Below are 21,270 nucleotides of genomic sequence, written 5' to 3'. Positions count from 1 at the left end.
GGTGACTGGAATAATTGTTCACTTAATTGTACCCTTCACTATAGGCAGGGCCAGTGTGTGGGGTACTGAGTGACACCTCCAGATTCTCATTTGATCTGCAGTTATAGAGGCAGATAAGCATCTCAGGGGAAGGATTTTAAAATATGTCTACCCTGATGTTTTATAGAATCAAAGAGTGAACGTGTTTCAAAGAGAAAATGTTGAAAATGATGGTGAATATAAACAATGGTATGAACAAAGTACAATTTATTTTTCTCTTCTTCAATACTTCAACTAGAACACTGTATAACCAATGTATATTTTATTCAATAAAATGTTGTTCACCCATCAGGTATTTTCCAGCGCATGAACACTGACCTTGGCCTCCCCATCTAGCAGTCTCCCAGGCCTATTGTTGAACTTGGACACCATTCTGCCAGTGGAGTGCTCCATGCAGACCACACATCTCTCTCACTGCAGGAAACCTCAGTCAAGAGGGCCAAAGCCACGGTGTGATTATCATTTCAGCCTAGTTAGCTTTCAAAATGGAAAAGCTGAGTTTTTCCTTAAACATTATTGCTAAGAGCCACAGCCAAGTAATATGATGCATGGCATTTTTGGTTGAAAGGTGACGCCAGCTAGCCATTGAGATGATATGATTATGTTAAGATTTGCATTCATATGGATATTGGACTCCTGCTGTTCACCTCAGCCTGCTACAGGACTCCTGGAGAGTTCCCATTGGTTGGGGAAGTGCGGTAGGAGGGAATTCCGGGGGAGGAACTTCCTCTGGGGTTCCGGGAGAACGCCGCGTGTGTGGATCAGCAATCTTCCCGGGGGCGTATGGGGCGTTGGCGCCGCAGTTTCAAAAATAAAGTTTGTTCCTGCTTGAGTGGCTTGTGATTTTGTGCCCAGTCAGACTGTGGCACATTATGATGACCTGAACTGTCACATTTGTTTCCCCTTTTGCTGTGCTGGAAGGACACCCAGAGCCTCAGACATATTGAGCAAGCACTCTGCCATTGAGCTATTTCCCACCTCGAAACAATACATTCTCGATTTAGAACTTTTGCTAGTTTGGTTTTGATACTAGGGATTGAACCTAGAGATGCTTTATCACTGAGTCACATCTCCAGTCCTATTCGTTTTTAATTTTGAGACAGAGTCTCTCTAAGACAGGGCCTCGTTAAGTTGCTGAGGCTGGCCTTGAACTTGTGATCCTCCTGCTTCCACCTCCAGGATTACAAGCATGTGCCACCACACCTTGCCAATTTTAGAAATTTTTCTAAAGGAAACTTTTGATGTATAAATACTGTCTGCACAGATATTCACTAGAATGTTGCTTATTAATAGTGTATCCTTGACAAATGGCTACATTAAACAGTCCATAGAAGATTGTTTAAGTAAGTTATTGTTTATCTATGCAATGGAGTTCTAAGATAAGATAGAAAGTATTTTGTGACAGAATATTTAATAAAATAGAATTTTGTTCATAATGTATTAAGTAAATGAAGCAGCTATAAAACACTGTACTGTGTTATTATCCACTATTTTGAAAAATAAAAATAAAAGAGTATAAGTACTTTAAAATGTGAAACAGCAACCATTTCTGAAATGGTAACACAAGAGCTCTGTAGATTCTCTCTCTGATGAAACAACTATCAGTGTTAAAAATTACTTCTGACAACTCAAATGTAGGGGTTCTATGTTTGGGATTGGAGTCCCTGATGACTTCATGGCTGTGGCATGCTTAGTTTCTGTGCAAAGGCATAGGATGCCTGGTTGCTATGGTAATGCCCTCCATGCTAGAATCTTATCAGTTTCCACCTTAATCTTAGGCACATAACTCCCGGGAATAAAGGAACTTGCTTTCTTGATAACTACAATGATTCACCAAGCTCCAGTGCTCCTGGATCTGCCCACCTAACAAGTAACTTCAGGCAATGGACTTTCTTGAGAAAGCTCCTAACATTACATATTGTAACTGTGAAATGTAACTGCAGAATAAGCAACCTTACTGATACTCTAAACAATAATGTGGTTATGGTACTAATGACCAAATGTAACCTACTGGTATAAATAAATGTGGCCACTTGGACAAAGAGCCACTCTGCCACCTTCCCTGCCTCTACATCTTCCTTGACTCTGTCTCCTTTTTATTATTATTCCTTACACTCAAACAATTAAATGCTTTAGAAATTGTATTGCATAAAGTCTGCCCTTTAACATTACTTAGTACAGAAATGTTTTGAAAAATTATTTCCAGATTTGTTGCCTCCTACTTCCTTAAATACTGCAATTCCTTTGTAACTTTGCTTATGATTAATACTCTAGGAATGTGGGGGTCCAGGAGTTACCTTGATTTATATGAACCGTGTGATGTCACATAGCTGTCATAGATGTGGGACGCAGTTCTAACAGTAACAGGGTCCATTGGTTCCATGCCATATGTATTCTGTAGGATTTTTATTTTACATGAAAACTCTTTCTGAAGCATACATGTTTGTGACTTGAGAGGCAGGGGCAGAGTGGATTAGAGGGTTAGTGTAAAGATTAAATAAGTTTAATCTAACACATAGTAGCTTCTAAAGCATAAGCCATTATCATTAGAATTATTATGAGTGCTGTTGCTGTGTCATTCAAAACATGTCCCATGTAGTTCTTTTTTATGCCTAATGTTCTTTCACGCCCACTATATTTTATTAACTAATAACAGTGGTTTGATAGTGACTAGATATAAATGCTTTGCAAATGCTGTGTTGGTTAGTTTTTCATCACTGTGACCAAAATAATACCTGACAAGAACAACATACAGGCGAAAAGATTTATTGTGCTTCATGGTTTCAGATGTCCTAGTTCATGGCCAGCTGACTATTGCAGAAATGTCATGCAAGTGCCTGGCAGAGGAAAGCCACTCAGCTCATGGCAGCTGGAGAGCAGAGAGAGAGTTGGGAGGGTGGAGAGGAAGGGGCCAGGGAAAGATAATATGTATGTTATTGCTTCAGATAATAGGCCTTTATTGAGTACCTGTAAAACATAGATACTGGAAAAGGGAGGAAAAACACTTAGAGGCAAATTATTCAGAGATAATCAGGTTTTACCTACTGAATGAATTAATTAACGAATGAGAGACTGTATCTTTATGTATTGCAAAATACACATTCCTGCAGGGCATGGTGGTGCACACCTGTAATCCCAGCCACTCGGGAGGCTGAGGCAGGAGGATCAGGAGTTCAAAGCCAGCCTCAGCAAAAGCGAGGCATTAAGCAACTCAGTGAGACCCTGTCTCTACTTAAAATACAAAAGAGGCTGGGGATATGGCTCAGTGGTCAAATGCCCCTCAGCACAATCGCCAATACCCACCCACCCCCAAAAGGTCTCTATGTATTCTTCTCAACCAGATTATATGTGTTTTCAGTGCATGGTTTGTAATTCTTTATGCTCTTCATGTTGCCTAGTAAAATTATGTGCATCTAATAAAAGTCTTAGGCTTGTTGGTTGATTAACATTCCATTTAAAATATTACACATAATTTAAGGGGGTATAATACCAGAAGGATAGAGGGAAACATAAGGGACAAGAACTCCTTTGTGATAGGAGGCCTCAGAAAGTTCTTCCTTCATATCAAAATTATTGAAGGTATGGATTCCAAAGGGCACAAAAAAATCCCTGCAAATAAACACATGTATTAATATAAACTTAAAAATCATAAACATGCATTTGAGAAGGATGAACTTTAAACCAGACAGAAAATTATGAATAATTACATGGCGTTTCTCTTAAAAAACAAAAATAGAACTCCTAAATGGGCTAGCATTCTCACTACTAGGAATATATACAAAGAAAATGAAAATCAGAACACTAAAGAGATCTCTGCACGCCTGTGGATACTGCAGCACTATTCACAGTGGCTAAGATATGGAATCGACTAGTGTCCATCAACTGAAGTTCCTTATTGCCTACGTGGCTTAAACAATATGATCCTCAGTTTTCTTCTCTGTAAGATGGAATACTTAACTTCACCACAGTATTTTTTGGTGTGTAAATAGTAATAACTAAAATTCATATAGTACAAAGTGGACATTTAACAAATATCTAATAGCAGTGCTTCTTCTTTCCTAACTGGTCTGCTACAGCACATTTATTAGAAACATCAGCACTTTAACATGTACCGTCTTATGCTGGAATCGAATGATCATAGATTCTATGTGCTATCATTCCCATAATTAACTGATTAAAAAGCTTCAAGGGCTGTATTTTCTCCAATGAATATTCATGGCACCTTTGTCTAGAATGAGATAACTGTATTTATGTGAGTTTGTCTCTGTTTCTTCTATTCTGTACCATTGTTCTGTTTGGGTGTCAATATCATGCTTTTTTTTTTTTTTTTAATTCTGGCTCTGTAGTAAGTTTACCGTCTGGTGTTGTGATGCCTCCTGCTTCACTCTTTGTGCTAAGGATTGCCTTGGCTATTCTGAGCCTTGTATTTATCCAAATGAATTTCATGATTGCTTTTTCTAGTTCTGTGAAGAATGTCACTGGGGTTTTAATAGAAACTGCATTAAATCTGTATAATACTTTTGGTAGTATGACCACTTTTACTGTATTAATTCTGCCTATCCAAGAGCATGGGAGATCTTTCCATCTTCTAAGGTCTTCTTCAATTCTTTTTTTTTTTAGTGTTCTGTAGTTTTCATTGTAAAGATCATTCACCTCTTTTGTTAGATTGATTCCCAAGTACTTTTATTTTTTGAGGCTTTTGTGAATGGGGTAGTTTTCCTAATTTCTCTTTCAGTGGAATCATCACTGATGTATAGGAACACATTTGCTTTATGGGTATTGAGTTTGTATCTTGCTACTTTGCGGAATTCAACAAATGATGTTGGAGAAACTAGAAATCCATATGTAGCAAAATGAAATTAAATCCATCTCACCCTACATGAAACTCAACTCACAGTGGATCAAAGACTTACGCACTAGAACAGAGACCCTGCAACTAATACATGAAAAAATAGGCCCAAATCTCCACTGTGTTGGCTTAGGAACTGACTTCGTTAACAAGACTCCTAAAACGCAAGAAATACAAAATCACGGAATTTGCAGGGAAATGGATGGCACTAGAGCAAATTATGCTTAGTGAAGCTAGCCAAGCCCTAAAAAACAAATACCAAATGTCTTCTTTGATATAATGAGAGCAACTAAGAACAGAGCAGGGAGGAAGAGCAGGAAGAAAAGATTAACTTTAAACAGAGACATGAGATGGGAGGGAAAGGGAGAGGAAAGGGAAATTGCATGGAAATGAAGGGAGACCCTCATTGCTATACAAAATTACATAAGAGGTTGTGAGGGGAATGGGAAAATAAACAAGGAGAGAAATGAATTACAGTAGATGGGGTAGAGAGAGAAGATGTGAGGGAAGGGGCGGGGGGATAGTAGGGGATAGGAAAGGTAGCAGAATACAATAATTACTAATAGGGCATTATGTAAAATTGTGGATGTGTAACCGACGTGATTCTGCAATCTGCATTTGGGGTAAAATTGGGAGTTCATAACCCACTTCAATCTAATGTATGAAATATTATATGTCAAGAGCTTTGTAATGTTGTGAACAACCAATTAAAAAAAAGAATCAATAAATGAGACAGATTCAAACTTAAAACCTTCTTTTGAGCAAAGGAAACAATTCATCACATGAAGAGAAAGATCGCAGAATGGGAAAAATTATTTACCGCCTGCATCTCACATAGAGCATTAATATACAGAATACATAAAAAACTCAAAAAAACTTAACACCACACACACAAAATAAATAAATGAACCCCACGAAATAATTTAATCAATAAATGGGCTAAGGAAATGAACAAACACTTCACAGAAGAAGATATAAAATCAATCAGCAAATATATGAAAAAATGTTTAACATATCAAGAAAATAGAGGAATGCAAACCCAAACTAAGATTTTATCTCAATCCAGTCAGAATGGCAATTATCAAGAATAAAAGCAACAATAAACGTTGGCAAAGATGTGGGGGAAAAAGATACATTCATACATTTTTGGTGGGACTGCAAATTGGTACAAACCTTATGGAAAGTGGTAAGGAGATTGCTCAGAAAACTTGAATGGAACCATCATTTGACCCAGCTATCCCACTCCTCAGTTTATACCTGAAGGACTTAAAATCAGCATAGTATAGTGATGTGGTCAATGTTTATATACAGCTCAATTCACAACAGCTAAACTGAGGAACCAACCTAGATGTCCTTTAGCAGATGAATGAGTAAAGAAAATTTGGTATCTATACACAATGGAATATTACCCAGCCTTAAAGAAGGACAAAATTATGGCATTTGCAGGTAAATGGATGGAGTTGGAGAATATCATGCTAAGTGAAATAATACAATTCCCAAAAACCAAAGGCCAAATGTTTTCTGACATGCAGATGCTAATTCACAGTAAGAAGGTGGAGGTTAGGGACTAATAGAGATACTTTGATTAGGCAGAAGAAAGTGAAGGGAGGGGAGGGGGTATGGGGCTAGGGAGGATATATCAATGAATACGACATTAAAACCCTTTGTGCATATATGATTTCAGGTCCTGTGTAACTCTACATAATGTAAAACCAGAAGAATGAGATGTTATACTCCATTTATGCATGATGTGCCAAAATGCATTCTACTGTAATGTATGACTAATCAAAAAAAAAATTTAAAAGCTTCAAGTGGAAGAAATGTATCTTATATTTTTTTGGGGGGGACTATACTGTAAAAACCCAGCAATTTAATACTTACCTGAATCCATAATAATATTCAGGAATCATAAAATACATACTAAACCCTATATTAAATTATACAATTAAATTATACAATGTAATAAATTCTCTATCATTTAGCCTTCTTTCCCCCTTAAAATATATGAATAATTAAAATTTCTAAAACAAATGAGTTGGCAGTAGTCATGTACACTTGTTGTGTTTAGCAGTTCATCTTAAGACAACAATTAACATCCACAATACTCACTGCACGTATACTGCATCAGAGAAGTAGGAATGGCTTCCTAGCCAGTTGTCCTTGAACCAAAGTACCAAGTGTTACATGACCTGCCACATCTCAAACTATATTTGACCTGAGTTTAAGATTTAAAATTCTAACCCATTCACATTTATGGAACAAGTACTAGACATGAAGCTGAAAAAGATGTGACCTCTCCTTCCAAAAGAGAAACTCACAGTATTCCCAGGGAGAATGCTGCCTGCCCAGCTCCCACCAAGGGGTGGACACAGATAGAATGCAGAGTCCTTCTGTGGATCTGGAGCCATTTAAGTAAACAAAGTTGACATGAAAGTGTAAGGTTGAGGCTCCAAAGCCAACTAAACAATTCAGTTGATTACTTTCAATTAACATGAAATTAGAATATACTTTGGGTGGATTTATTACTATACACCATTCTGGGGTTTTAGCCTGTTGGTTTGTTGTTTTTAAGGGGAATTTTTAAAATTTTAAATTATTTAAAAATTTGGACTTGTAAATATGGTATAGTTACAGGTAAATATGTAAATCAAAGTGCTTTGGGCACTGATTTAAAAATGGATCTTTCTTATTTTCCTATTGTGCTTAAGAACCAATATACTGACTTTTGGTTTTGAAATTCTCAGAATCTGGCTTTTGTTGCTTCAGTGAAAGGGAAGCAACAGACTTCCTTGGTGTGAGGCAGGTTCTCCAGCATTCTTCCAGCTTTGAAGAATGATTGTTGTAACAGACCTTTTACCAGCAAACAGGAGCTCAGTGCTCTCTTGTACCATGTCTGGGTCTCCCAGATGGCTTTGAGTGACAGTTTTGTACACTCTAGGAGTCAGTTACATCCTTAGTTTGAGGGGATGGCAATTCAACTGCCCCTCAATGACCCCTGGATTTGGAATCAGATGATTTGGCTCAGAGTCTGTTTACCCTAACCTGAGTATCTGCCTCTGGAGTTCATGATTGTGGTTCGTGGTGTCTTGGGATACTGGACAGCTATTAACTCTCCTAAGATTGAATTCTGTTTTCTAGAAAATGAGCATAATAATAACGACAGCTTTTGCGAAGCCCGATAATAGAAATGTATGTTAAGACGTTTGCACACTGTAAAATGCCATGGAAATGTGACAGAGTTATGTCTCTTCTTCATTCAGTTCACAACACACACACACACACACACACACACACACACACACACGGCTGCTTCTGTGTGAATCACAGATCAATAGGTCCACCTCCTGTAAACTTTTCTTATCTGTAAAAAAAAAAAAAAAAAAAAAAAACAGTGTTTTTGATTTTTCCCTGCATGCTCTCTGTGACTGGGTTCTCAGTTCCTGGTGTGTATTGTGATCGTCCTTGGCTGCATTTGTCTTCTTCCTTCCGCCCGCCCAGACTGGGTAAAAGCTTGGGGAGCAGACCCATCGTCGGGAGACGCTACCAGCGCCCTGACCATGCAAATTCTGCAAATTCGCAGATTCCAGCCCCGCTCAGGGAAGCCTGGTCCGCTGGACCCAGCTCACAGTCCCCAGTCCTAAGCGCAGTCTCCCTGTGTAGGAGCCGCCTGCGGTGAGTGCTGGGGGTGGATGGGACGTGTGTGTGTGTGTGTGTGTGTGTGTTCGTCCTGCTTCCAGGAAGGCTCTGCCGCAGCTGCAGCTGTGTCCTGGGTCAGCAAACTGTCCCCAGAGCACAGGAGGGAAGGGGAAACTCTCAGCTCTCTCCCCCGGGTAGGCATGAGACCTGAAACAGAAAGTGAATGCTTCCAGCGCCCAAACCTAGGGAAACTGTATTGAGGCCTCTGCTAGAGCCAAAAGGGAGAGACAGCTCTGACCAACAGTGCTAGGCTGGCTCTTGGATCAGCAGCAACAACAAAAAGGGTAAAGTTTTTATTCATGTGTCAGGGTTGCAGGGGTGGGCTTTATAGAGTCTAAAAATTCTCCCTTATTTTGGGCACATTTTCAAAAGGTGTTTTCATTTGCACACACTGTGGCCTTGGGGCGGGAGCTTTTGCAGTCCTCTTTATTGGACTCACTCATGTATAAACATCCTTGCCCCTGGTAAGAGTGAGCTGCTGTCTCTGCTAAAACAAGATAGGTGCGGGTGGAAGAAAGCATGAATCTCTGGAGTATCACTTTAAAGATCCCAGGAATTTGCCTTTAGCCAGGAATTTGTGGGATGTCCCAACAGTTTTAATACTGAAAGCTCAGTTCTTGTCTCTGTTGCCAATCCAATAATGAGGAAAGAGTTTTGAGAAAAAGGTAAAAGTTGTATTGATCTGCTAGCAATGGAGAAACCCGGACTGCTGTCCCAGAGGCTGGGATTCTCCCTGCCAGGGGTAAAACCAGGCTTTTAAAAGAGGAACAAGGATAGGGCAGAGGGGTGGGAGGGGAAGGGATGGGGCATGGGGTTATTAATGATGGTGGGATGTGATGATCATTATTATCCAAAGTACAGGTATGCAGACACGAATTGGTGTGAATATACTACGTATACAACCAGAGATATGAAAAATTGTGCTCTATATGTGTAATAAAATTGGAATGCATTCTTCTGTCATATATAAATTTAAAAAAGAAAACTTAAAAAACTTTTTTTTTAGTAGAACTTTACAGTAAGGAAAAAATCACCCCTAAAAAGTCCATGACTTAACTTCTACGACATCCACAAGTGAGGGTATGCAGGCTATTACCTGCCAAAGAGGACTCCTCTGAGGATGGACATTCTCAGGACTGGAAGAGACTATGTCACATATACTTATGACCACTCGACCAGTGTTTACACACTCTGAGTCTCTTATTTCACACACACACACACACACACACACACATACACACACACACAGAGAGAAAAATATATAATAATGAGAGGTATTAGAATCTGCTAGTGAAAGATGGGCTAAAAGTACAGGAAAATATAAGAACATAAGTCAAACTTGGACATAAGTTGTGATGGAAAAGGAAAGCATATTAAAAAAAAAGAAGAACAAGGGCTGGGATCCAAATATTAACAAATATTAAAATGAGTGATCAGTACAGTCCTCAAGACAGTTATTGCTCCAGTTCCCATTTTTACAGTTTATTCATGTTTTTACTTCTCATTTTTACTGTTTTTTCACATGAGAAGTGATATTTCTTTAGTCAGAGAAGGACACGATAGTTTATTAGGGTATTGGAACAGTCTTAGTCTTCTTTTCTATACTTTTAGGAAAGGGGTATGGAGAAGAAGAAGTAAGGAAAGAAATACATGTCTGTTTTAAAACAACCCACCTGAGGTTGGGCAGCAAAGTTTGTTCTCAAAGCATAAAATGGAATCCTGTTATATGTCCCTATTGTCAATTTTTTTCCTCCATTTCTATGGAAAATGGGTGACAACATCTCCTAGCTATTTCCTGCTGAAAATAGATGATAAAGGGGATCCTTACAATGGAAATCTTTTGCCTATTATTGTCATTTTTCCTTCTGGGCTTTCACAAGAAGGGACGCAGCCCTGTTTCCACCCTTGGTGGGGACCTAAAGGAAGCATACTCACAAAGGACAGTTAATATTTGTCTGATATGTTATACATAGTGTTCTAATCTAGTTTTTTTCTTCAATACCCATGTTTGCCCTTCTCCCTTTGGGGTTCTAGGAAGGGTCTCCCATACAGTATTTGATAGGGGCTCATTTTAAGTCTGCTTAAGGGGACCACTCTAGTCGAAAGGAATAATTGGTAATACCTTATCCCACTGCTAATGAATCCTTGATGTAATTTAGTCACCATTTCTTTAAGGTCTGATTCATCTTTTCCATTTTTCCTGTAGATTGGGGTCTCCAGGATACAAGCAGCTTCTATTGGATATCCTATGTTTTGCTCACTTATTGTGTTACTTTGTAATGGAAGATAGTCAGAGGAATCCATGTCTTGGGGTTGGCTCATTTAAGATGGCTTTTGTAATTTCCTTAGCTTTTCTTTTTCTAGTAGGATAAGCCTCAACCCACCCTGAGAAGATGTCTACCAGTATCAGCAAATAGCTCAAGTTTCCCACGGCATGGGACATTTGGGTTATATCTCTCTGCCAATCATCAAAAGCCTGCATTTCTACAACATTCTGTGTCTTTTACAGTTGGCTACCTTTCACATTGTTTTGTGTGTATAGGACATAGTTTTGAGTCATCTGTGAATAGTCTGTTGGAAGCATGGCCTTTGCATGTTTGACGGCATCCCTCCCATAGAGTTCTTGTAGGTGTTTTACCAAAAGCAAGACCAGTGCTTCAGGCAAGAGAATGAGCCCATGGGAATTCTGTTTTCACTTTGTACTGTTATCCCAGAAGTCAGAACTCCACTCTATGGCCCATTTCTCATCTTTGTCAGTATAATGAGGTTTGTATTGGTCTAATTCAAGCTGTAGTATTAAGGTCTTGTAAACATTTTTTTCTTTTTTGGTATGGTCTTTTTGGCTACCCTATCAGCAGCCTAATTTTCCCTGGCCACATAGGTATCTGTCTTCTTATGACTAGGACAGTGTATGATTGTCAACTCCCCTGGTTTGGCCACAACCTATATCCATGTCAATATTTTAAGGTACTTGTTTTCAAAGGGGACAAGCCCTCTTTCTTTCCAAAGAACTTCATGTGCATGTACTATCCTGAAAATATTTTGAGTTAGCATAAATGTTTACCTTTTTCCCTTTGTACAATCCAAGAGCTCTTATCAGAGCAGTTAGGCTATATGGGTTGATATTTCCAGAGGCAGTCTTGGATTCCTATACCTATTGTTTTGTGACCATCCTGTATCCAGTTATCTGTTAGCTATTATCCACGAAGTTGATCCTGTCAGTGAAAAAGTTCCAATCCATCCAGCTCTTGATAGGCTAGTCACCAGGACTTGGTGAGAATCAGGAGGCTGAGGCAGAAAGATTGCAAGTTTAACGCCAACCTCAGAAAAAGCGAGGCACTAAACAACTCAATGAGACCCTGTCTCTACATAAAATAGTGCTGGGAATGTGGCTCAGTGATCAAATACCCCTGAGTTAAATCCCCAGTACCCACCCCAAAATATGACTCTTTTCAGTGGACTTCTTATATTCACACAAGGCAAGGTGGTCTAGTAAAAGAACCATAGCGTTAGAAAGGCAGTGTTCACAGTCAGGGTTGGCTATAAACAGGTCACCCACTTGTGAAAGGATTTCTTGATCTAGCCATAACTCTCACAGGTCTTCTGCTGGACTCTCCTTATACAAAGTGTGAGAGTTTTTAAATCTCGGAGGTAGGATAGTCCAGCAACACTGTGTGGTTACTTTGGTTTTGGGGTCCTACCTCTCAAAAGCAAATGGTAATTGGGACTTGCTTTCCTGTGGAATGGAGAAGAATCCTCCTTATAAGTCCAGCACTGAACCAATCATAGTCACCTGGAATTTCTGTCTGCAGGGTGTAGGAATTTGGCACTGTGGGGTGAATGTCCTGGGCATTATTACTTACAGCTTCCAAGTCTTATATACTTGGAAGTGTGAGGTTTGTTAACAACCAGGATTGTAGTATTATAGGGGATCTGGCAAAGCTGATTCTTTGTTTAAAAAATTCGTTTTAGAAGAGGCTGGATCCTCTTAGGACGAATATTGTTTCTTTTTTTTATTATTAGTTGTTCAAAACATTACAAAGCTCTTGACATATCATATTTCATACATTTGATTCAAGCAGATTATGAATATTGTTTCTTACTGTGGCAGGTTACTCCCTCCATCTTGATTGGGATAGTGTTTATCTGCCTTCCTGGGGTCCTGCTAGCCCATATGGCCTTACTCATTTTTTTTAAACAAACCTTCAGCAAAGTGAGCTCGGTTTCTTTTCCTGGTTTGGTTGGCAAGTAAAAGCTGGAACTGGAGTGTGTTATTCAGTGGCACTTGCAAATGGAGTCACTGCTTTTTGGGTGATGTTTTTGAGCATTTAATCTCCACAACAAATCACCTTCCAGGAGAGGAATTGGACAGTCTAGCATGTGTAAAAATCTATGCCTCAAATTCTGTTCTCCCAGCTTTTATTCAAAGGGTTGGAGCAGTGGATGCTGTTGAGTCTGAGTTGTCTCTCCTATCATGGCCATAAAGAAGTATATATACTTCAGTTGAGTCCTTACTATTGACTGTATCAGGGCTTCTATGGGGCCCTCTGGCTCATCTCACAGCCATTGTCTTTTGCCCTCTGGTTAGTGCCAGCCTTCTCAGTGCCCAGGCTCATTTCCAAGATTGCCTGATCACTTTTCTTAACCAGGAATTGCAAAGCCTAATGAAAAACACTGAAATTTTTGATCTCTAACTTCCATTTTATTCTCCTGTTATTAAAGATGCACATACTGCTGATCTCCCTGTGCACTTATGCCAAAGGGTGCATCATTGCAAGAATTGCTTTGCCTCAGCATAGCCAAATGGGATGTCTTGTCCAATTTTAAAAGGAAGGTCATTTTTGTCCTTGGGTTATAATCTAGCAGTGTCAAGATCAGGGGACTTACTGTTGTCGAGTCCTTTTCAAAGTGCGGGCCTTCCCTGTGTGCAAAGAAGGGCACAAAAATTGGAACCAGTGCCAGACCAGGCAGCACAGGATTAAAATTAAGATAAAAAGTGTTTAAATAATTCTCAACTTTTTCTTTTTCTTCAGGTGTTTTGCTAGCCTAACACACCAGAAGTGGTGACTTTTTTGGGCAACATTTACTTAGTTTCTGTCTGTTCAAACTTCTTATCATGTAACTGCATAAATGCCAACCCATAAAAAAAAATCTTCCATTTATCTGTTCTCTGACATGCCAACCTGAATTGTGAGATTGTATAATTCAGAATATCATCCAATGGCCAAAATGTGTTACAGTGAATCACCATCTTTTTTTCTTAATTATAGGCTTACAGCTATGCAGGACCCATTCACCCAAGATCTACTGGCAGGGATTGATGCAGCATAGCTCATGTGTTGAAGGGCCAACAACAGATGAAAACAAAGCAAAACACACGCACGCACACACACACACACACACACACACACACACACACACACAGACACACACACACACAAAACTAGAGGGAATTCCCAAAACCAAGACTGACTGACATATGGGAATACAGAGACCGGGTCGGGGAAAATCTCTAGGTTCTGTAATTCTACTTAATCATGATTCCTAAACCAGTGGTGCCACAAATATTTCCACAAGGAAGAACCATATGTTCCTATGAAGAGAAACCATATGTTCCCATGAAGGGGAACTAGATGTGTGGAATCGAGTGTCTCAGCATGCACACTTGAAACTTGGCCAAGTTATTGACTTTATTATATTTAGTTTTCTTTTTCTCAAAGTATACTAAATAATGGAGTGAGTCATACATACTCAGGGAGGAAAAAGCAGGAGTTTTCTTAAGCAAAAGGAGCCTCAGCAGAAATATACCTAAGTCATTTCTAATTTTTGCACAATAGCACCTCTCTCAAAATGGTCTGACTTGGGCAAACTCACCCCATCTCCAAAGTCTCAAGTGGTTGGCTGTCAACAAGTTCATCAGCCACCCTATATCTTCAACATGGAAAGGGGATTTCTTGTAGTGCCAGACCTGTCCAGGGAGGCTGGAGTGGGGGCTACTCTTGGGCCCACTTTGGGGACCAATTTGATACCAAAATCTTGGGTTTTTTTTTCTCCATTGCCAATCTAATATTGAGGACAAAGTTATGAGGAAAAAGTAAAAAGGGTTTTTCTTTTCTTTTTTTCTTTAATTTAAAAATTTTTTGGTATTGGAGAGTGAACCCAAGGCACTTAACCACTGAGCAATATCCCCATCACTCCCTGCCCCTTTTTGTATTTTATTTAGAAACAGTGTCTCACTGAATTGCTTAGGACCTTGCTAAGTTGCTGGGGCTGGCTTTGAACTCGCAATCCTCCTGCCTCAGGCTCCCAAGCCACTGAGATTATAGGTATGTGCCACTGTGCCTGGCTAGTAAAATGTTTCATTGATTTTCGAGCAAAGGGGAAATAGGAGACTACTGTGATTCTCCCTGTCTGTGATTCAGAACTGGGATCTAAATATTATCTGTAGATATAATTAATTAGTACCTATAAGGGGTCCTTGATGGAGTCATTGCTCCAGTTCCCAGGTTTAGAGTTTTCTTATTCATGTGGGCAGTTGTATTTTTTGGAGCAGTGAAGGACATGATAACCTGGGATGGGAAGATAATGTTAGTCATTTTCCTCCTGCTGTTAAGAACGGAGAGAAGGGGAAGAAAAAGAAACAGAAAATAAAAGGGAAAAAAAAAACAAACAATGTCAGTTTTAAAATAAGCCACCTGGTTTGCACTCAAAGCAAAAGTAGACATTATTACAGTTTCATTCATTATGTAGTTTATCCATGGAGATATGGTGCTTGTTGTAGTTGTAGTTGTAATACTGGGGATTGAACCCAGAGCCTCCTGTGTGCTAGGTAAGCACTCTAATATTGATCTATATTCTCATCCCTGCCTCTAGATTTTTGAGATCATGATTGTTTGAAAGTGTGAGAGAGTAGCAAAGAACACATATCGCATACCATATTCTTAATGGATGACAGGTTAAAGTTAAGGTCCTAGAAATGTGTTTGCCTTTTTATTTCCGTATGTGTGTGTGTTTGTGTGTGGATAAGATTGACTGTTTAACTTTTCTTTTCAGAGATTTTACTCCCTTTATCTTAAGGAGTGTGATGTTTTGATGAGGGTCCCTAATTGCCTCAAGGACCCTTCCTTGGGAAGGAGGCAACCTGGAAAGAATCCAGGAAAACTTGGGTTAAGTGCTTATGTGTTCCACAGCCCAGAACTTTGAGGTCATTATTGAGTGAAAACTGCTGCTTTGTGGAGTATTTGGACGATTCACCTGGCTCCTCTCAACCTTTATATCAAGAACTATGAATACTGTGTCTCAGAGCACATGCACCCAAGACTGGAGCCCTTGGTCACTGAGCTTTGAATAAAGTGAGTGAGGAAATTTGTGTGGCAGGAAAGTTGTGTGGTACTGTGAGCACATTTTATTAGAAAATAGCACACTCCTCAAGTGAGATGACTAAATTTTTGTTATTGGAGTCCTAGTCCAGATAATTGACTATGTGGGTCCTAACAAATCAGGTCTGGGTACTTGGCCCATAAACCAAAGGGAAGGAATAATGGTGCAAAGCAGGAAAGGAACTCTAATTAGTATCACTAGACGTGTTTAACCATATCTTTGGGTCTGCTGACATGGGTTTCTAGATTATATAGAAGAAGGTAACCAGAAATATGCATCATCTAGTAATCTTAGTTAAACTGAGGTCTGGTTGATTATTATCTCAGGATTGGTCGACTGGCCTTGTCTAAGATAAGAAAGTTGTCCTTGCCTAGGGGCTAGTTTCCACTCATAAGAGGTTTATTGATCAGATCTCTTGTTCCCTAAACCCATGGTGACTGTCCCAGAGCAAAATACACAGGTTACAAATATAGACAGAGATTCCAAGTTGTTGTTGTTGTTGTTTTAAAAATCCTGCTTTTAGTTGCCTGTTGCACATTTGTGGGCCTAAGGGAAGAGTCTAGGTCCTCGTTACATTTTTCAGCCATGGTAGTTTCATTTGAAAAAGAGTATGAAACACCAACTGATAATTCAGAGTAGCTTCTTCAGAAAAGGAAGTGGTGGTGCATCTTATTCCAGGTTTTATAGTGGTTATGGGCAGGCTTGTTAAGGTAAACCTGGTGCTGTCTCCAAATATGTGAACATAAACATAGAGTTGATATGGGATGGGTGAAAACTTACTAAATATGGAATTACTGCAAGTGCAGGATAAGCTTGTTAATATTACTATTTAAAAAGCATTGACAAATATCACCAGCTAGCCAGGCTGGCAACCTATGCTGGGTTCACAAAATCTGACTACATCATCAATAACCGAGAAAACAGCAAAGAAAGCATGCAAGCACACAGAAATACCTTTTCAAAATCTTAGGGGTCTGTGGGAAAAAGAAAGCTTACACCTGGATTCTTTATTTTTATCGGGGGGCGGGGGGTGCACACAAAGGGAGGTTCCATGGAGTGTTCATTCCAAAGGGTTCAGGTTTTAGGGAGTTGAATCTAGCTCTATGATGTCTTGTGGTCAGTAGATTGATTGACATCTTGGCAAGTCACACTCATCTCAGGTGCTGTGTGGGAACACAGGCAGAATAAGACGAAAGTGCACGGCCATGTGTTGCATGGCCCAAAGAGCATGCAACACCAGGCTAGTCCTCCCATATGCTTAAATGAACATAGCTCACACACACAGCCCATGGCTGGCTCACGACAGACAAACATATTCTATTTCTTGTTTCTAGGATGTAATATTTGTCCACAAGCTTGGTTGGTTTGCTAAAAAGGTCTGTAGCTCCCTTTCGTAATTTTAATGTCAATGGGTGAACTTTAATAATAACTTTAAAAATTAACCGCTTGTTCCAATATGGATTAAAAACAATACTGAGAATGTTCAAATAATACAGAAAGATATTATATACCCCAAATTAATTTGCATTTGTTATTAATTAAAAATATTTATATCTATAACATTGCCCAATTTTCTTTTCTTATATGATTGCAGAAATGTAAATGCTCACTTCTTTTTTCAGAAAATCATACAGATTTTACTATAAATGTTCATTGAGCATCCAAAGTCAGGACCCTGGACTTTATGCAGGAGTTCCTTTAGGAAACACATTCTTTTACATAAGATTTATTATAATATACACACATGCAAAATCTATTTTAGCATTTATATCTCATGAAGCACCCATGAAACATTTGAAGTGAGCTGAAATATGATGTCAAAATAAAATACAACCTAGAGTGGAAAGATGTCATGAGGGAGCACATTGGAATGGACATGGGCAGAGACAAGGCCCTTTTGCACTTAAGTTTCATCCTGGAGGTCATAATAAAAGGGAATGATCAGTTACACTATTCAGTTACAATAAAGGGGGGAGCATGCTGACTCGTTAGAGCAGCTTCCCCTGGCATTTACTTTTGAGGGAAATATCTTTTGTAAATATCACACAAGGATGCAGAGGAGACTGAGAATTGGCAATAGAGAGCACCCTCAGTGTGATCCACAATGCTTGCAATAGCACGTGTTCTATGTGCACTTCCTAAGGAGGACTGTTGTAGTTGTAGTTTTCCTTGTGAATCTTATGCATTCATCTTATGAATGCACATGAATGCTAAGACTCTGTGACCCCATGTCCTTCTATTTGATGGCTGGGTCTTATTTGGGATAAACCTAGATTTTATAGAGGGCTAGATGGACTTTATGCTTTTAAATATTTTGTAAATGTTTTCATCAAGATTTTTAATGCATATTTTTAATTGACACATACTAATTGAACATCTATCCTATGTTTGGTGTGGCATTGCAATGCAAGTTTGCAATGTGTAATGATAAGGTCAGAGTATCTTGCATATCTGGCAACTCAGACATTTTGTCTTCCATTTTTGATAGGAGTTCGTCAGTTCATAGCCGCAGTCTGTGTCAAGTGGGCTGATTTATACTGTATTTCTCTCTAAGGTAAAGTGATTAAAATATTTTGGTGAAAATTAAAGAGTCCAAAGGAATGTAGCACCCTTTCTATATCTATAGGTGGCATAGGCCTTGAGGAAACTGAAGTTTGTCCTTTAGGGGGAAAAATCCATATCAGCTCACCTCAAGATGGGAAGCAAAAATTAATAATCTAGATGTTTTGGCTGCATGTATTCTTTTTCAATGATGCTTTATTGAGATAAAATTCATGCACCCAAAGATCCCACTCTCTGGTACACCTTGCTGGTAACTTAAGGTAGAGAAGAGAATAGATAGGAAAGTCAGAGGGGACAATAGAATACTGAGAAGGAAGAAGAAAACATCTCTCTTTACCTCAACCATCCCATTCATTGATAAAAACTAAAAATAAGATCTTTGAGACCTTATAATTTTTACTGTGTAAAAACATACTCTACAAGCATTCCCAAGCTTGCACTAAGTTTACAGAAAGGCATATTAGTGCCACATGTATAGATGAGGAAGTTGAGAGTTCCCAATATCATTCAAAGCTGAGGCAGAGTAGAAACTGCAAAAAATAAATGAATGGATGGATGAAATGAATCAAAAGCTGGTCCAAATTTTACAAGTATGTATAGAAATGCCATATTTGTAGATGAGAAAGTTTGTTTTATTTATCTGGAGCTACACAACAGTCATTGTGTATTAATTTCAGGAAGCTAGAGATCTGCCTTCCTCCAGGGAGATGTGCTCCACGTGCCTCACTGAGGAAGCAGAGGCTCTCTCTGAGTAGTTGTCTCCCAGGGTCATACGTGCCTGCATTGATTTCTGGTTCTGGCTAGGAGAAAAATTCAAGTGGCTTGAATTTTGAACAAAGTACAATTACCACCCATTCTCACATATATTTTAAGCAACAGATTTTGGGGGAAGATTAGCATTTAGGCCAGAAAAAAACTACAAAATATTAATAAGAGCAAAGCAATTAATTCTGTATAATTTGAACTAATAAATACAATCTAATTAGTTCTGTTATCTTTATCCACAGAAAACCAACTTTTCTGTAAAAGCCAGTCCTGTTGACAGGTAACAGACAGACATGAGTGGTAGGAACATGAAGTTAAGGGGACAGTTCTACAAAGTAGGCCCAGTACACTACCCCCTACATGCTTTCTTTAAAAACAATTTACCACAGTTCTACCTGACCTAATTCAGTAGGCTATGTTATATTCCTCAGCGAACAACTGTATTGAGATATTCAAGCCCCAAAGTTTCCTTTCTGCTGATAAGGAGAACACAAGTTACCCTGTAGGGGAATTTTATGACCTTTAAACAGACCAGATTCGAGAATTCAGGGAAATCATCATCATCATCATCATCATCATCATCATCATCATCATCATCATCGTCATCAAAGCCCCTATACATAAAATCTGTAAGAATAAATTCCAGTTAGAATGGTCAGCACAGGTGAAGGAGCCTGAGTTACCTTGGGTCTCTTCCATGCACAGTAGGGACTTGGAAGTCTAGTGTAGTCCTGCCATCAGTCAGAGTCATGGTAGACCTGGGCAGGACTCTCTGGAAACTTCTTTGGGACCACCAATAAAACTGGAGAAAGGAGATGTTTGCCATCCTTCTCCTCTCGGAGTGGACCCACTCTCTCCTTGAAAGTAACCCCTTTTCCCTTTGCTTTCCCTTCTAATAAACTCCTGCCTGGTACTCTGAGTGACATATCTGAAATCTTTCCAGCATGATTTGGAGAACTGGTAATCTAGGCTGTCTCAACTCAGCTGTGTCTTAGAGCCCTTGCTCTGTATCACTGTCAGATCTGCACTAGAGATTGCCCATGCACTAGTCCTTCTTATACAAATCAAGTTTGGTCACCATCTGGGTAGAAAGTTCAACCTATATTCCAAAACATCCCATATTCCAAAATATCTTTGGACTTTAGGTACATTTTATAGAGTACTTTGAGTATGGTGTATGATACTTAATATTATTCCAACAATTTAACACATATTTAGAGGTACTTTGTAAACTAAATCACAATGGTAATAGTACAACTGAAAGAAAACCTTTAAAAAATATCCCATCTTGCTCATACCCTGTATTCACATCTTTACCTTAAATCAATGTTGAAATGGGGAATGAATCAAAGGCCTCTTTGCTGGTCCTTACACTGGCACTTGGACTTGCATTGCTCCACCAGGTGACCACCTCCGATGTCTGCTCAACATCCTCATTGGAGAGCCCTTTCCTGATGACCTGTCCTCTTGCTTTTTTTCTTCCTTTCCTCTCCATTGCACTGGTACTTTACATTTTTCACATGTAACCTTTAAAAAGACCGATATCAAGGAAAAGTTCCTGATAACTTTTCTCCATGCTGTATTTCTTCAGACTGAGAGTAAAGGCTGAGAAGCTGCTCCCCCTATCTATTGGATTCCAAGGGAGCTGAAAGTGGAAATTGTCCCCCTGTCCAGGTCTGTCCAGCCCAGGCTAATTAAACATGCATATTTCCTGCTTTTACCTCACTTTGCTGTCTCTCCTCTTTGAAGAGCACTCATCACCCCAGAGGATCTATATATGGAAATGTGAAACAAAAAGTTCCTATATGTTCCTTTAGAGCTAGCTTTGAAAAGGACCAATTTTCCTGCAAGTTTCCTTTTCGATATTTATGGACTGTGACTAACAGTGTTACGTAGCCTCAGTGATTTCTGGGATATTTTGTTTTGTTACCACCTGCACCTTCAGTGCCTTCCATGTGACATCAGCCTAGTATATACTG

The 21,270-nt window shown here is 39.2% G+C and overlaps 2 protein-coding genes across 5 annotated transcripts in view; both read left to right on the top strand.

The window, feature by feature from the left end:
• Positions 1 to 13,915, top strand: part of LOC308654718 (broad substrate specificity ATP-binding cassette transporter ABCG2-like) — a gene marked incomplete at both ends in the record, with an annotated part of 71,115 nt that extends 57,200 nt beyond the window's left edge. Inside the window, 2 exons of the mRNA XM_081304379.1 lie at positions 8,387 to 8,560; positions 13,855 to 13,915. Coding sequence (XP_081160505.1) covers positions 8,387 to 8,560; positions 13,855 to 13,915 — 235 coding nt within the window. The remainder of the gene's footprint in view (positions 1 to 8,386; positions 8,561 to 13,854) is intronic.
• The window catches only part of LOC308654069 (broad substrate specificity ATP-binding cassette transporter ABCG2-like), a 61,125-nt gene continuing 48,236 nt past the window's right edge, over positions 8,382 to 21,270 (top strand). For all 4 annotated transcript variants that reach the window (XM_081302988.1, XM_081302989.1, XM_081302991.1 and 1 more), the window contains exon 1: positions 8,382 to 8,560. The gene's annotated coding sequence lies outside the window, so the exon portion shown is untranslated. The remainder of the gene's footprint in view (positions 8,561 to 21,270) is intronic.

The sequence above is a fragment of the Spermophilus citellus genome (assembly GCF_964194105.1).
Source record: "Spermophilus citellus genome assembly, chromosome: 8".
Classification (NCBI taxonomy): Eukaryota; Metazoa; Chordata; class Mammalia; order Rodentia; family Sciuridae; genus Spermophilus; species Spermophilus citellus.
Note: the sequence above shows the minus strand (reverse complement) of the source record. Positions and strands in the feature narration are given on the sequence as shown.